The sequence below is a fragment of the Oncorhynchus mykiss genome, chromosome 14 (assembly GCF_013265735.2).
Source record: "Oncorhynchus mykiss isolate Arlee chromosome 14, USDA_OmykA_1.1, whole genome shotgun sequence".
NCBI classification, from domain to species: domain Eukaryota; kingdom Metazoa; phylum Chordata; class Actinopteri; order Salmoniformes; family Salmonidae; genus Oncorhynchus; species Oncorhynchus mykiss.
The window spans coordinates 35,659,426-35,677,097 of record NC_048578.1 but is presented as its reverse complement, the minus strand read 5'-3'; the positions used below and the strand labels follow the sequence as shown (position 1 = coordinate 35,677,097).

The following is a 17,672-nucleotide window of genomic DNA, read 5'->3' as shown; positions in this document are numbered from 1 at the left end:
TCTTTGATGTGAGTAGTGTCTCATAGACAACTACCTGTATGTCTTTGATGTGAGTAGTGTCTCATAGACAACTACCTGTATGTCTTTGATGTGAGTAGTGTCTCATAGACAACTACCTGTATGTCTTTGATGTGAGTAGTGTCTCATAGACAACTACCTGTATGTCTTTGATGTGAGTAGTGTCTCATAGACAACTACCTGTATGTCTTTGATGTGAGTAGTGTCTCATAGACAACTACCTGTATATCTTTGATGTGAGTAGTGTCTCATAGACAACTACCTGTATGTCTTTGATGTGAGTAGTGTCTCATAGACAACTACCTGTATGTCTTTGATGTGAGTAGTGTCTCATAGACAACTACCTGTATGTCTTTGATGTGAGTAGTGTCTCATAGACAACTACCTGTATGTCTTTGATGTGAGTAGTGTCTCATAGACAACTACCTGTATGTCTTTGATGTGAGTAGTGTCTCATAGACAACTACCTGTATGTCTTTGATGTGAGTAGTGTCTCATAGACAACTACCTGTATGTCTTTGATGTGAGTAGTGTCTCATAGACAACTACCTATATGTCTTTGATGTGAGTAGTGTCTCATAGACAACTACCTGTATGTCTTTGATGTGAGTAGTGTCTCATAGACAACTACCTGTATGTCTTTGATGTGAGTAGTGTCTCATAGACAACTACCTGTATGTCTTTGATGTGAGTAGTGTCTCATAGACAACTACCTATATGTCTTTGATGTGAGTAGTGTCTCATAGACAACTACCTGTATGTCTTTGATGTGAGTAGTGTCTCATAGACAACTACCTGTATGTCTTTGATGTGAGTAGTGTCTCATAGACAACTACCTGTATGTCTTTGATGTGAGTAGTGTCTCATAGACAACTACCTGTATGTCTTTGATGTGAGTAGTGTCTCATAGACAACTACCTGTATGTCTTTGATGTGAGTAGTGTCTCATAGACAACTACCTATATGTCTTTGATGTGAGTAGTGTCTCATAGACAACTACCTGTATGTCTTTGATGTGAGTAGTGTCTCATAGACAACTACCTGTATGTCTTTGATGTGAGTAGTGTCTCATAGACAACTACCTATATGTCTTTGATGTGAGTATAGTCGAACCAGAGAAGGTCTAAGCTCAAATGCTTCACATAGAAATCAGGGTTGTGTTCCATAGGTAGAAAGCATTTTTGAATGGATTGAAACGGGTACTACCTACCAGAATTTGTCCAATCAGAGCACAGATGTTCACATTCCACTGCAAACTGTTTTGCTACAGTGTGCCCTGCTGAACATGGCCCAGGTCAATCTGTTCTGTAATCTAATGAATCATTAGTAAATGTCTAATTGTGTTGTGTTCAGATTGATGAGGAGCAACAGACCCAGATAGAACTGGAGCTCAGCCTCATCACCACCTGGAAGGACACACAGGTACACTGTGCGAAGGATTTCTAGACCCTTTATAAAGACTTATGAAGGGTTGTAAAAGGTTATAACAGATTGGTTTGACAAACGGTTGTCTGTAATGAGTATCCTGTCTGTGCAGCTGTCCCAAGCAGGTGATCTGATCATTGAAGTGTACCTGGAGAAGAAGATGGCAGACAGCTGCATCACTCTCAAGGTAAGTGGAGACAGGTTATCTTCTGATTGTATTTAATGAAAGGTGCTGTTGTTATTTAGCCACATGGTGATGCCTCTCTCCCCCCCCCCCCCCCCACCCTCCACTAGTCTCTCTATCACCTATGAGTAGCTCACCAATCAATTCTACATGTCATTAACATAAAGCTACTGGGGAATCCAACCAAAGCCATATGGACATTATCCCACCCCTGGTTAGCCACTGTTGACTTAAAAAAAACTTAACACAATATCTTCCTATTCATGTCCAACAACATTGCACCGTCTGTTTGTGTTTGGTGCGCACGTTTGTCTATCACTCTGCATGTAGCCAGTTAGCGACGCTTATGATAACCTTCTGGTGGGTAGACAAAAACCTTTACTCCCCCCCCCAAAAAAACTTCTCAATTAAATGCCAAGTAGTTTTACCCAACATAACTAAAGGGAAAGGGGGATACCTAGTCAATTGTACAACTGAATGCCTTCAACTGAAATGTGTTTTCAACTATATCGTGATTATTTGTATCAATTGGGTGGAGATTGTTCTGCCTTGGCACGTGCTGTAGCAGTAGACCTAACGACAGAAACATCACGAGACTGACACATTCCTCTCTTGCTAGATGCGCAGTTGAAGGGGAATTACACTCAAACACTTTGTTTTGTTTTTATTACAGACATTTATGGTGTCTGGTTCTGTGTAGCTATCTCTTTACGGTGTCTGGTTCTGTGTAGCTATCTCTTTACGGTGTCTGGTTCTGTGTAGCTATCTCTTTACGGTGTCTGGTTCTGTGTAGCTATCTCTTTACGGTGTCTGGTTCTGTGTAGCTATCTCTTTTCGGTGTCTGGTTCTGTGTAGCTATTTCTTTACGGTGTCTGGTTCTGTGTAGCTATCTCTTTACGGTGTCTGGTTCTGTGTAGCTATCTCTTTACGGTGTCTGGTTCTGTGTAGCTATTTCTTTACGGTGTCTGGTTCTGTGTAGCTATTTCTTTACGGTGTCTGGTTCTGTGTAGCTATCTCTTTACGGTGTCTGGTTCTCTGTAGCTATCTCTTTACGGTGTCTGGTTCTCTGGAGGTATCTCTTTACGGTGTCTGGTTCTGTGTAGCTATCTCTTTACGGTGTCTGGTTCTCTGTAGCTATCTCTTTACGGTGTCTGGTTCTGTGTAGCTATCTCTTTACGGTGTCTGGTTCTGTGTAGCTATCTCTTTACGGTGTCTGGTTCTCTGTAGCTATCTCTTTACGGTGTCTGGTTCTGTGTAGCTATCTCTTTACGGTGTCTGGTTCTGTGTAGCTATCTCTTTACGGTGTCTGGTTCTGTGTAGCTATTTCTTTACGGTGTCTGGTTCTGTGTAGCTATCTCTTTACGGTGTCTGGTTCTCTGGAGCTATCTCTTTACGGTGTCTGGTTCTCTGGAGCTATCTCTTTACGGTGTCTGGTTCTCTGGAGGTATCTCTTTACGGTGTCTGGTTCTCTGGAGCTATCTCTTTACGGTGTCTGGTTCTCTGGAGCTATCTCTTTACAGTGTCTGGTTCTCTGGAGGTATCTCTTTACGGTGTCTGGTTCTGTGTAGCTATTTCTTTACGGTGTCTGGTTCTGTGTAGCTATCTCTTTACGGTGTCTGGTTCTCTGGAGCTATCTCTTTACGGTGTCTGGTTCTCTGGAGCTATCTCTTTGGTGTCTGGTTCTCTGGAGCTATCTCTTTGGTGTCTGGTTCTCTGGAGCTATCTCTTTATGGTGTCTGGTTCTCTGGAGCTATCTCTTTGGTGTCTGGTTCTCTGGAGCTATCTCTTTGGTGTCTGGTTCTCTGGAGCTATCTCTTTACGGTGTCTGGTTCTCTGGAGCTATCTCTTTGCCGTCTGGTTCTCTGGAGCTATCTCTTTGCCATCTGGTTCTCTGTAGTTATCTCTTTGCTGTCTGGTTCTCTGTAGGTATCTCCAACCATGGGTGCTGAGGAGTTGACTAACCAGGTCCTGTACATGAGGAATGTCCCAGCAGGGGAGAAGGACGTGTGGCTGACGTTCGAGGCCATATATGAAGGACAACTGGGTGAGTAGCATTATATTACCATCTCTCTCTCTGACTGGGTGAGGAGCATTATATTACCATCTCTCTCTCTGACTGAGCGAGGAGCATTATATTACAATCTCTCTCTCTGACTGGGTGAGGAGCATTATATTACCATCTCTGACTGGGTGAGGAGCATTATATTACCATCTCTCTCTCTGACTGGGTGAGGAGCATTATATTACCATCTCTCTCTCTGACTGGGTGAGGAGCATTATATTACTATATCTGACTGGGAAATACTATAGAAAGTCTAAAAACATCTTGAAATAGCATTTAGTTCTAATAACTAAACTATAATATAATATATAAAACTAAAAATAAATAAAGTGAAATTATACAGTATCATGTCCTTCTGTGAAATACAAGTGGAATACAACTGGACTGTGAGAAAGTCTTCATGGTTTCAAAGAGAAGCTATCCCAGAATGGTTGTACAGAGGGCCCCCTACACCCCAAAGAGAAGCTATCCCAGAATGGTTGTACAGAGAGCCCCCTACACCCCAAAGAGAAGCTATCCCAGAATGGTTGTACAGAGGGCCCCCTACACCCCAAAGAGAAGCTATCCCAGAATGGTTGTACAGAGCGCCCCCTACACCCCAAAGAGAAGCTATCCCAGAATGGTTGTACAGAGCGCCCCCTACACCCCAAAGAGAAGCTATCCCAGAATGGTTGTACAGAGGGCCCCCTACACCCCAAAGAGAAGCTATCCCAGAATGGTTGTACAGAGGGCCCCCTACACCCCAAAGAGAAGCTATCCCAGAATGGTTGTACAGAGAGCCCCCTACACCCCAAAGAGAAGCTATCCCAGAATGGTTGTACAGAGGGCCCCCTACACCCCAAAGAGAAGCTATCCCAGAATGGTTGTACAGAGCGCCCCCTACACCCCAAAGAGAAGCTATCCCAGAATGGTTGTACAGAGCGCCCCCTACACCCCAAAGAGAAGCTATCCCAGAATGGTTGTACAGAGGGCCCCCTACACCCCAAAGAGAAGCTATCCCAGAATGGTTGTACAGAGCGCCCCCTACACCCCAAATCAATCAATCAATCAAATTTATTTTATATAGCCCTTCGTACATCAGCTGATATCTCAAAGTGCTGTACAGAAACCCAGCCTAAAACCCCAAACAGCAAGCAATGCAGGTGAAGAAGCACGGTGGCTAGGAAAAACTCCCTAGAAAGGCCAAAACCTAGGAAGAAACCTAGAGAGGAACCAGGCTATGTGGGGTGGCCAGTCCTCTTCTGGCTGTGCCGGGTGGAGATTATAACAAAACATGGTCAAGATGTTCAAATGTTCATAAATGACCAGCATGGTCGAATAATAATAAGGCAGAATAGTTGAAACTGGAGCAGCAGCACAGTCAGGTGGACTGGGGACAGCAAGGAGTCATCATGTCAGGTATTCCTGGGGCATGGTCCTAGGGCTCAGGTCCTCCGAGAGAGAGAAAGAAAGAGAGAATTAGAGAGAGCATATGTGGGATGGCCAGTCCTCTTCTGGCTGTGCCGGGTGGAGATTATAACAGAACATGGCCAAGATGTTCAAATGTTCATAAATGATCAGCATGGTCGAATAATAATAAGGCAGAACAGTTGAAACTGGAGCAGCAGCACAGCCAGGTGGACTGGGGACAGCAAGGAGTCATCATGTCAGGTAGTCCTGGGGCATGGTCCTAGGGCTCAGGTCCTCCGAGAGAGAGAAAGAGAGAAGGAGAGAATTAGAGAACGCACACTTAGATTCACACAGGACACCGAATAGGACAGGAGAAGAGAAGAGAAGCTATCCCAGAATGGTTGTACAGAGGGCCCCCTACACCCCAAAGAGAAGCTATCCCAGAATGGTTGTACAGAGGGCCCCCTACACCCCAAAGAGAAGCTATCCCAGAATGGTTGTACAGAGCGCCCCCTACACCCCAAAGAGAAGCTATCCCAGAATGGTTGTTTATATTCTATAGAGCGCCCACTACACCCCAAAGAGAAGCTATCCCAGAATGGTTGTACAGAGCGCCCCCTACACCCCAAAGAGAAGCTATCCCAGAATGGTTGTTTATATTCTATAGAGCGCCCCCTACACCCCAAAGAGAAGCTATCCCAGAATGGTTGTACAGAGCGCCCCCTACACCCCAAAGAGAAGCTATCCCAGAATGGTTGTACAGAGGGCCCCCTACACCCCAAAGAGAAGCTATCCCAGAATGGTTGTTTATATTCTATAGAGCGCCCACTACACCCCAAAGAGAAGCTATCCCAGAATGGTTGTACAGAGCGCCCCCTACACCCCAAAGAGAAGCTATCCCAGAATGGTTGTTTATATTCTATAGAGCGCCCACTACACCCCAAAGAGAAGCTATCCCAGAATGGTTGTACAGAGGGCCCCCTACACCCCAAAGAGAAGCTATCCCAGAATGGTTGTACAGAGAGCCCCCTACACCCCAAAGAGAAGCTATCCCAGAATGGTTGTACAGAGGGCCCCCTACACCCCAAAGAGAAGCTATCCCAGAATGGTTGTATAGAGAGCCCCCTACACCCCAAAGAGAAGCTATCCCAGAATGGTTGTACAGAGGGCCCCCTACACCCTAAAGAGAAGCTATCCCAGAATGGTTGTACAGAGAGCCCACTACACCCCAAAGAGAAGCTATCCCAGAATGGTTGTACAGAGCGCCCCCTACACCCCAAAGAGAAGCTATCCCAGAATGGTTGTACAGAGCGCCCCCTACACCCCAAAGAGAAGCTATCCCAGAATGGTTGTTTATATAATATTTTTTTTTTGCAGAGCGCCCCCTACACCCCAAAGAGAAGCTATCCCAGAATGGTTGTTTATATAATATTTTTTCTGCAGAGCGCCCCCTACACCCCAAAGAGAAGCTATCCCAGAATGGTTGTTTATATAATATTTTTTCTGCAGAGCGCCCCCTACACCCCAAAGAGAAGCTATCCCAGAATGGTTGTTTATATAATATTTTTTCTGCAGAGCGCCCCCTACACCCCAAAGAGAAGGTGCTGGAGCAGGCTCTACAGTGGTGTAAAATGGCTGATCCTAGTTCAGCTTACCTGGTGGTGAAGAGAGTTCCCAGAGGAGAGGGCATCAACATCCTCACTGGTAAATACTGCACAGCACAGAGAAAGAATAAGCTATTGAGCTTTATCTATAGAAACAATCACAATCAAAAAATATATATATTTGATTGTCGATTTTGATTTTGCTCAATTTCTTGTTGCTCTTACATCCATACGTGACATATTTTATTCGTGGTTTGTCATTGTTATACACAGTGTGATGTTCTATTCACAGCCTACAAGAGTGAGATAATGAAGATGGGAGTTCTGAAGTGTCGTGAAGATCCTCCCAAACTCCTCCACGGAAAAGTATTTCAGGAACACACCTTTCAGATCAAAGACCACAAGCTGCTACTGCTGAGGGACAAAAAGGTATTTCTGCTCTCACGTCACGGTCACATCTTGGTCATCGGCACTAATTTGGACCCGACGTAGTTATCGCAGGTGGAGCTGTGATCCGTCCGTTTATTGTCTGCCCTGTACATCTTTTCTCACTGTACGATATGTCTGTCATTTCAGAGCATCAAGCCGGAAAAGGAATGGCCTCTGAAGTCTATGAAGATCTACATGGGAATTCGAAAGAAGCTGAAACCCCCAACTAGATGGGGCTTTACTCTCATGATGGAAAAACAGCAACTGTTAGTGTTCACTTGCTACACATTATTTTGGTCATATTACAAAGGATGTCAATTCAATACAACTTTTATTGGATAAGATTGAAACATTATATGTTTATTGGACGTACAATGTTTTCTCAAGTATTGTGAAAGTCGTCGTTGAGTTCCTCATTGTTTACTGTAGTGACTGGTTTTGCATGATATCAGACGTTATGATATGATGTAAGTGAACTACATTGTTTTTGGAGGGAGGCTGGAATGTCTTGTTTAAGATCTGCCTCTCCCCTCCCCTTTAAATGACATCTCCTTCCCCTCCCCTTTAAATGACATCTCCTTCCCCTCCCCTTTAAATTACATCTCCTTCCCCTCCCCTTTAAATGACATCTCCTTCCCCTCCCCTTTAAATGACATCTCCTTCCCCTCCCCTTTTTTAAGAGTCAATCACTGCTTTTGTGTTTTTGTGTCTCCCAGGTACCTTTGTTGCTTTTGTGAGTCCGACCTATGGGACTGGGTCACCAATTTCCTCAAAGCACAGGTATGTTGTGGAGCCTAGTTCCCCTCCCCAAGTGTCTGGCTTGTGTTGCATCACTTTTACATGATTTAGAGTTTGCTTTCCCCCATATTTTTGGGGGTATAACACCTACGATTTAGATTTGTGCTTTTGTCTGTTTAATTTTATCCATTTGATTCCGTTTTTGAGTCATTTCTATTCACTTGATTGCTTCTAACAGAATGATGACCCCCGACCTCCGGTGTTGAGGCGTCACTCCTCCTCAGACATCTCCAAACAGAAGTTTGGGACCATGCCTCTAATACCAATCAGAGGGGACGGACACGAGAGCAACTCTACCATGCTGTCGGCCAATCAGACTCTGGTACGTTCCAACTGTACCATGCTGTCAGCCAATCAGACTCGGTTATGGTTCTGCAGGAGACAACCACCCACACCCTCTACCTACCCTATACTTTTAAGCCTGTCACACGCTTCCCAGTTGAAATAGTTTGAACATATATTATGATGACATTTTTGGGGGTTGTGGGTAAAAAATATTTGATATTTTTGTTAGTTTTGGTGTGGCAGTTTTTTCGGCTGTTCATGCGCACTACATTTTTTTCTTGAGGTGAGTTGAACTTCGGTAGCCGAAAGGTCTACGCCCCTTTGTCTGTGATTGGTCAACAGTACTACTCCTAGTAGGAGCGGGAACTATGGATGGGATTCTTTAATGACGTGTTTGTCGTCATCCAGTGAGAGACAACTAGTTTTCATGCATATTTCTTCACATGAGAAATACTGCACCATCTTAGTCTGATGTTAAATTGGTAAAACGTCAATTATGTTGAGTAAGTGTGTAATGGCTATGTTTTTGCTATGGCATCTCAAGAGGGACAAAAAGTAATATTGCTGCTTTTTTTCTTGTTTTTCAAACAAAGTTTTGGGAGTTTTCAAGGTACAGTCATTTACTTTGCCTAGCCGAGTTCTGCTAGGAGCAAACCGAACCTAGTCTGGGGAGACATTAGCTAACCGAACCTAGTCTGGGTAGACTTTAGCTAACCGAACCTAGTCTGGGGAGACTTTAGCTAACCGAACCTAGTCTGGGGAGACTTTAGCTAACCGAACCTAGTCTGGGGAGACTTTAGCTAACCGAACCTAGTCTGGGGAGACTTTTGCTAACCGAACCTAGTCTGGGGAGACTTTAGCTAACCGAACCTAGTCTGGGGAGACATTAGCTAACCGAACCTAGTCTGGGGAGACATTAGCTAACCGAACCTAGTCTGGGGAGACATTAGCTAACCGAACCTAGTCTGGGGAGACATTAGCTAACCGAACCTAGTCTGGGGAGACTTTAGCTAACCGAACCTAGTCTGGGAAGACTTTAGCTAACCGAACCTAGTCTGGGGAGACTTTAGCTAACCGAACCTAGTCTGGGGAGACATTAGCTAACCGAACCTAGTCTGGGTAGACTTTAGCTAACCGAACCTAGTCTGGGGAGACTTTAGCTAACCGAACCTAGTCTGGGGAGACTTTAGCTAACCGAACCTAGTCTGGGGAGACATTAGCTAACCAAACCTAGTCTGGGGAGACTTTAGCTAACCGAACCTAGTCTGGGGAGACGTTAGCTAACCGAACCTAGTCTGGGGAGACTTTAGCAAACCGAACCTAGTCTGGGGAGACTTTAGCTAACCGAACCTAGTCTGGGAAGACTTTAGCTAACCGAACCTAGTCTGGGGAGACTTTAGCTAACCGAACCTAGTCTGGGGAGACATTAGCTAACCGAACCTAGTCTGGGGAGACTTTAGCTAACCGAACCTAGTCTGGGGAGACATTAGCTAACCGAACCTAGTCTGGGGAGACTTTAGCTAACCGAACCTAGTCTGGGGAGACGTTAGCTAACCGAACCTAGTCTAGGGAGACTTTAGCTAACCGAACCTAGTCTGGGGAGACTTTAGCTAACCGAACCTAGTCTGGGGAGACTTTAGCTAACCGAACCTAGTCTGGGGAGACTTTAGCCAACCGAACCTAGTCTGGGGAGACATTAGCTAACCGAACCTAGTCTGGGGAGACTTTTGACACATCAGTACCACTAATTATAGTTGATGTTTTTAACTTTGAGAAGATTCCATTAACCCAAGTTGTGTACTTCACACACAAAGCTTGTTTTTATTTTTGTATCAAGATCACTCCTTTCTGTAACCCTTTGGTGTCCAGTATGTTTATTATTCCTTATACTTCAGTATCCCCCAAATACTATCCCTTTACTGTATAGTATTCACTATGGACCAGTTTCCCTGACACAGATTAAGACTAGTTCTGGACTGAACAGCAAGTCAAAGTGTCATTTTGGAGTGCAGTAATGGGCTTAATCTGGGTCAGGGAAACTGTCTCTGCGTGTCTGTATCTCACGGGGTTGTACTGGTGTCCTTCTGTCTGTTCTCTGCAGCGAAAGCTTCACGCCAGAAGGACACTCTCCATGTTTTTTGTAAGTATACACACCCTGGTGCTCTGTCATTTCAATGTTGCATGTTTGTGTTACATGCTGTTTTGAATGTTCATGCTTACCTTTATTCTGTGTGGCTCAGTTGGTAGACCATGCCGCTTGCAACATCAGGGGTTGTGTGTTTGCTTCCCACAGGGGACCGGTATGAAAATATATGCACTGACTACTATAAGTCGCTCTAGATAAGACCGTCTGCTAGATGACTAAAATGTAAAATATATACAGAATAAATGTGGACTTCTCCGCTCATCTAACAAGAAGCTAAGGATGAGAATGGGATGTTTATTTTGAAGGTTGCCATTGGACATATTTAACGCTCTCCTAACTTCCCTAACTAACAGTTCTCCAAAGCGCCTCTCTATCTGTGTAAAGAAATTCCCTTGGTTTATACAGGGACTATATCTGACTCAGCCACACCTCCACTTCCTGACAGAAGCCCTGACTTCCTGGTTTTACAGCATCAGGATGTTGATGTAGATGTTTGAAGTGTAGACAACAGGATGGACTGGGAGGAGATATTGTTCTCCAGTATTGTTCTGGTTCTGTGGCCCTTTGCCTTGAGGGGGAGGCCTGAGAGGCTTAGTGAAGTACCTTGTGTTTTACAGAACACAGTCTGCTGTGTCTATTAGTCTACTGGTGTACCTACTGGAACTAGCCCAGCCCCAGCCCCAAATGCATTTACAAGGGAATTGTTTTGCTTGAATTTTTCTTTTGTCCCTCTGCGTTTTGAGTAATTGTCTTGAGGTTGTTGCTGAGGCGCTAGAACAATGGCCAGACCTTAATAATAGGAAGTCTATTGTTTTCTAAAGTAGTTGTCAAAGAAGGGCAACTCCCTTCCATGTTTGTCTGATATAAATGAACCACACGTGTTTCTTTGTCACTGTAATGGCAGATCATCTCCTTAATACCTACCTAAAGTTCCTAACAGATAGCTACTTCTCAACCCCCTTATTAATTATAATAGCTCTACTTCTGCTTTTGCCTCAGGCCTCCCAGTTCTTTACATAGTGTATAATCAAACATACAAATAACTCTGGGATGGGTTCAAATTCTAATCCCCCCCCCCCCCCCCCCCAACCTCCACCCAGCCCATGAAGGTGCAGCAGGACTCGTTCTCGGAGCGTCCAGAGAGGACAGAGCCAGAACCCCCAGAGCCTCTGTATGAGGAAGTAGGAGACTTCGGCCTGCAGGTCCTCAAGTCCCTGGAGACCAGCTTCCTCTCCAATAACACCTCAGAGACCCAGGTCCCTGACGGGCCCATGAGCCTCAGCCTGGGCCCACGGAAGACCTGCTCCCTGGACCGCATGATCGGCCTCAACCCGGTGCACTCTCTGGGGCCGGGAGGAGAGGGTCTGCTGCCCCCTGCTGGTTCTCTGGATACCCTGGTCCTGGGTGGAGGAGGGGACCTCCAGGAGTCTCCCCAGCCAGCGCCGAGGAGAAGGCAGCAGCACAGGCCCTGTACCCCCTCTCAGGAGCTGCTCCTCCAGGAACTGTCCTCTGTCTTCACCAAGAAGACAGAGAAGGAGGAGAAACTGCCAGGAGAGAAGAACGTAATCTGAGGAGAGTAAGAGATGTGTGCACATGTATTGTAGACTCAGCCCAGACAGACAGACAGACAGAATACTGTAATAGCATTGGCGTATGGACACAACCCATTTGTTTGGGTGGTGTGTCAAAAATACATGATCAGATATGAATAAGCATTTACTTATGTTTTATCCTACAAACTACTTAACTGTTCTGCTATCACTGGTATGTACGATCCGTTTTATATTGAAAGATGCCTTTTGGATTATAACGACCTTGCTAATTGCTTTAGCTATGAACTATGGGACACGTTTTTGTACTTGTTTTTGAATCGTTTACTAAACGACTGAGGGAGAGGAGAAATGGATGCTTCTCTCATCAGGCATGTCTGGTGGTGATGCATTAGGCATTAAACCATTGTTTTTGTTAGTATTAAACGACTGGATTTTAAATATAAATGTGTTACAGTCTGTATGTAATAATTTATTTTTAAATAATATTTTATCAACTTTTTTTTGTAAAAGCTGTGAAAGTAAGAAAAGGAGAGCTTTGCTTCTAGAAGCTACGCTATCTAGCCAGTAGGTGGCAGTATGCACTATCTCCTAGACAGCCACAGATAACCCAGTGTGTTGCTACACTATCTGGCCAGAAGGTGGCAGTACGCACTCACTATCCTTTGTAGTACAAATGGATCCTTCGTTTTATTCACCGTTGCACAACCACTGTATGATGTGAATTTAGCCAAATATAACGATTGTTAGTGGCACTACATCTGAATATTCTGAATTCATGTATACACTTCCAAGTCTAATGCTTTTTCATCAATATGCCATGTTCAAGATATCCTCCTTTTTCATCAGTCTAAATAGACAATAATATATTCCAATTTGACTGCCTTTGCCTTTGCCAAGTGTGTTATAATGCATTTGCCTGCATTGTCGTCCATTAGTCATTATTCACAACTTACTGTAAATAGTGTACATTCTTCTGTATGCTTATACCACTTCAATATTCATTATGCAGTATTTTACGTTGCTACATGAAGGACTATATTAAATGTGATATTTTTGTTTTATGATGCGTCCAATTTCTTAATTTTCAACTGTTTTTAAGGATTGAGAATTTGACTCTCATTTTACATTATTTGTAATAGATGAGAAAAAAATAAGAAACCCGCACACTGTTCTTTTAATATATCATGGTCCAAACATACCAAGACAGTCGTGAAGAGGGCACAACAAAACCTTTTCCCCCTCGGGAGGCTGGAAAGATTTGGCATGGGTTCTCAGATCCTGAAAAGGTTCTACAGCTGCACCATCGCGAGCATCCTGACTGGTTGCATCACCGCCTGGTATGGCAACTGCTCGGCATCTGACCGTAAGGCGCTACAGAAGGTAGTGCGTACGACCCAGTACATCACTGGGACCAAGCTTCCTGCCATCCAGGACCTCTACACCTCTACACTTATTTTCCACCATAATTTGCAAATAAATTCATTAAAAATCCTACAATGTGATTTTCTGGATTTTTTTTCTAATTTTGTCTGTCATAGTTTAAGTGTACCTATGATGAAAATGACAGGCCTCTCTCATCTTTTTAAGTGGGAGAACTTGCACAATTGGTGACTGACTAAATACTTTTTTGCCCCACTGTACCTCAGATGTACGAGTGCCTTTTTAAAAATGTTACATTATTTGTATATGCAATTAGAGTGTGAAGTAGCACAGAGCTAGCGTCTGAGTAAGTGACGTTTAAATGTTTTGTCATGGTTCTTTCATTACCTGGTGGTCTTCTGTCTTCTTACTGCCTTGATGGTGACACCTCGTGCTAAAGAATCACCATTCTCTGTTTATCCTCTTTGTCCAATCAGATTCCTTTTTTTTTAAAGTCAGACTTTGTTTTTAATGGATTGTTTTAATCTAGCATGGGGTCTAGATTAAAGAGCAACGAATGACAAAGGACGCCAGGAATAGGAGATGAGTTTAACAAGTGCCTGTTGTCATCTGTACATTGTCAGCTTGTTTCTTCTTCTGACCTGAGAAGCCTTTTCTAAACCTGAGACAGATCTATATTTAGAAAATGTTCAACAAATAACCAGGTAGTGCAGAAGGCTTCCCTCATCAGTTCTCCTCCTCCTCACGGTCAATGATTGTGGTTTTAAAAGATAACTAATGAACGTTACACTTTTTATTACTTGTTGCCAAACGGTAATTTTCTACTGTTTTTAAAATCTTTAATTCCAACTTCCATCTCTGACACCAGTTTGTTCCAGTTGGAATAGATGCAGTCAAAAGGACTATCCCTCCCTGATGTCGAAGCTTCTACCACTCTCCCCTTCTATCTGCCACTCTCCCCTTCTATCTGCCACTCTCCCTTTCTATCTGCCACTCTCCCCCACTCTCCCCTTCTATCTGCCACTCTCCCCTTCTATCTGCCACTCTCCCCAACTCTCCCCTTCTATCTGCCACTCTCCCCTTCTATCTGCCACTCTCCCTTTCTATCTGCCACTCTCCCCCACTCTCCCCTTCTATCTGCCACTCTCCCCAACTCTCCCCTTCTATCTGCCACTCTCCCTTTCTATCTGCCACTCTCCCCAACTCTCCCCTTCTATCTGCCACTCTCCCCTTCTATCTGCCACTCTCCCCTTCTATCTGCCACTCTCCCCAACTCTCCCCTTCTATCTGCCACTCTCCCCTTCTATCTGCCACTCTCCCTTTCTATCTGCCACTCTCCCTTTCTATCTGCCACTCTCCCCCACTCTCCCCTTCTATCTGCCACTCTCCCCTTCTATCTGCCACTCTCCCCAACTCTCCCCTTCTATCTGCCACTCTCCCCTTCTATCTGCCACTCTCCCCTTCTATCTGCCACTCTCCCCAACTCTCCCCTTCTATCTGCCACTCTCCCCTTCTATCTGCCACTCTCCCTTTCTATCTGCCACTCTCCCTTTCTATCTGCCACTCTCCCCCACTCTCCCCTTCTATCTGCCACTCTCCCTTTCTATCTGCCACTCTCCCCAACTCTCCCCTTCTATCTGCCACTCTCCCCTTCTATCTGCCACTCTCCCCAACTCTCCCCTTCTATCTGCCACTCTCCCCTTCTATCTGCCACTCTCCCTTTCTATCTGCCACTCTCCCTTTCTATCTGCCACTCTCCCCCACTCTCCCCTTCTATCTGCCACTCTCCCCTTCTATCTGCCACTCTCCCCAACTCTCCCCTTCTATCTGCCACTCTCCCCTTCTATCTGCCACTCTCCCTTTCTATCTGCCACTCTCCCCTTCTATCTGCCACTCTCCCCTTCTATCTGCCACTCTCCCCTTCTATCTGCCACTCTCCCTTTCTATCTGCCACTCTCCCCCACTCTCCCCTTCTCCAGGGGCGGACTCAGTGATTTGGAGGCCCCAGGCAGAGGCCAGTCTGAGTCCCCCCTCACCCCTCCTATGTGTGTGCACAACATTTTGTTATCGGTTTTATACTAATGACACGTAATTGAACTGTAAAAATGTGTCACCTTTTAATGTGCCATGTGCACAACCAGTCATGTTGTCATCGGATTGTCAAGACATAACAGTTCAAAGAGTAGGTTATCTTTGCACGTTCACCCAAAGTAATTCTGTCATCTGAACAGTGCACTGTGCAACCCGTCAACTTGCCTTAGTTTCAGCCACCTGCAAACGTATCTCACCAGAGAAAGCATTGGAGAGAGTGAAACAGTGCCCTTGTGTCTTACTATCATCTGTAGCCTATGTATCTGATGACACGCCATACTCTTATTGGACAGAAAGCATCAGGACAGACATGTCCTCTGCCGTCATGGCGATGGCAGTATTATCAGCAGCACCTGTCTAAAGAAATGCTTCAATTTAAGTAATTAAATCCTCTTTATTTTTTATTTTCTTTGCCCACGCTAAAAGCACCTCATTGCTGCCTGAAGTGGAACATGGGCGGGGGGCCTCGAGTGGAGCATGGGGGGCCTTGAGTAGAGCATGGGGGGGCCTCGAGTGGGGGGGCTAAAGTGGAGCATGGGGGGCCTCGAGTGGAGCATGGGGGGTCTCGAGTGGAGCATGGGGGGGCCTCGAGTGGAGCATGGGGGGCCTCGAGTGGGGGGGGGGCTCAAGTGGAGCATGGGGGGGCCTCGAGTGGAGCGGGTGGGGCGGGGGGGCTCAAGTAGAGCATGGGGGGCCTCGAGTGTAGCATGGGGGGTCTCGAGAGGAGCATGGGGGGGCCTCGAGAGGAGCATGGGGGGGCCTCGAGTGGAGCATATGGGGGGGCCTTGATGATGTGAGACCTGAGGCAGTTGCCTCTCCTGTCTAATAGTAAGTCCGCCACTCCCCTTCTCTCCTTTCCTCTCCTCTCCTCTTCTCTCCCCTCCTCTCCCCTTCTCTCCCCCTTCTCTCCCTTCCTCTTCCCTTCTCTCCCCCTTCTCTCCCTTCCTCTTCTCTCCCCTCCTCTCCCCTTCTCTCCCCCTTCTCTCCCTTCCTCTTCTCTCCCCTCCTCTTCCCTTCTCTCCCCCTTCTCTCCCTTCCTCTTCTCTCCCCTCCTCTCCCCTTCTCTCCCCCTTCTCTCTTAACCAGTAGCTTTCAGATGCAAAATAAGCAGACATATGGAGAGGAGGGCTTTCTCCGGCCCTCCTAAAGTTTCAGATTGTATGACAAATCACGTCCCCCTGCCCCCCCCCCCCCCCCCCCCCAACCCCACACAGACTCAGCAGACAACAGCTTCATTAGAGTGAAAGAGGGAGTTTTTGCAGCTTTGTCGAGTCAAGCTCAGACCCTTTCCCCTTCTCAATTACTCCATTGTTGGCACCGGCTTCAAGTTATTGCACTCCAAACCATATGGCTCAGTTGAGACGCCACAAGTGATGCCATCTCTGCATCAGAACCTTACCAGAGAAGTCCAGTTCAGGGTACTAGACAGGCTAGCACCAAGAGTTGTGGTATAGAAACATATAGGAATATAGTCAACCATTGTCAACATACAGGGAACGGTCAAATGTAACATAACGGTTGAAACTCCAAAAATATATTTTAATACTGTTATTCCTATATTATAACCATGATTACCAGCATTATTACTCAGATGAATCATATGAAGTCATGTAAAAAGGTGACAACACACCATTCAACTAGAATCCTACCGTAATAAACTGCTGTTATATAATGGAAAGCCGTCTCCTGGGTGTACAGCACATAGACGTGGTGTTGCCAACAGCTCTAGGGACCCACATCCCTTCCAGGGGCCTATGGCCATACGGTGGTGTTTACTCTGCTGATGAGGTCAGGTTCTACATCACAGTAAAGTATTGCTGTATATTTGTTCTACTTTTAACACTGTTTAAACCTGCAGCAAACCGTTTCCTCAATCTGCTCAATCGTTGCCATGGATCTTTAGAATTAGAAAGCATTTAGAGACACCATGCTCACTGTGGACCCTAATTCAGGGTAAACTAGAGGTAAATTATGCATTTGTGTAAATACGTGAAGACAAGTGAATAGGATTTGTATTTAGACCAGAACATGTGATTGATAGCAGCAGGTTCACGAACTGCGGCAGTCTAGAAACCGCTTCACAGTGAGGCCACGCCATTAGCATTCGGACTGCCCTAAATGAGATTCCATTACATTATAATAATGGCACCTGTTTGGAAATCTAATTGAGCTAAGATGTTACCAAATCAAAACAGACGGGTATCACAGATAGAAGCATAATTGAGGGATGGCTGACTCTCTCGCAAAACACAAACAAGCAGGTTTACGGTTAAATCGAGGACGGTGGGTGCATATACATAGGCTACCC

At 45.3% G+C, this 17,672-nt stretch overlaps 1 protein-coding gene across 4 annotated transcripts in view; it reads left to right on the top strand.

Annotated features, from left to right (window-relative positions):
* Positions 1 to 12,954, top strand: part of LOC110487789 (arf-GAP with Rho-GAP domain, ANK repeat and PH domain-containing protein 3) — a 67,927-nt gene extending 54,973 nt beyond the window's left edge. For 2 of the 4 annotated variants that reach the window (XM_036943430.1, XM_036943431.1), the window contains 10 exons: positions 1,372 to 1,440; positions 1,556 to 1,630; positions 3,554 to 3,671; positions 6,654 to 6,782; positions 6,975 to 7,111; positions 7,259 to 7,377; positions 7,828 to 7,891; positions 8,088 to 8,231; positions 10,296 to 10,334; positions 11,441 to 12,954. In XM_036943430.1, coding sequence (XP_036799325.1) covers positions 1,372 to 1,440; positions 1,556 to 1,630; positions 3,554 to 3,671; positions 6,654 to 6,782; positions 6,975 to 7,111; positions 7,259 to 7,377; positions 7,828 to 7,891; positions 8,088 to 8,231; positions 10,296 to 10,334; positions 11,441 to 11,911 — 1,365 coding nt within the window. In that variant the 3' untranslated portion in view covers positions 11,912 to 12,954. The remainder of the gene's footprint in view (positions 1 to 1,371; positions 1,441 to 1,555; positions 1,631 to 3,553; positions 3,672 to 6,653; positions 6,783 to 6,974; positions 7,112 to 7,258; positions 7,378 to 7,827; positions 7,892 to 8,087; positions 8,232 to 10,295; positions 10,335 to 11,440) is intronic. The other 2 variants (XM_036943433.1, XM_036943432.1) reach the window with 2 other exon arrangements.
* Positions 12,955 to 17,672: the final 4,718 nt, after the last annotated feature.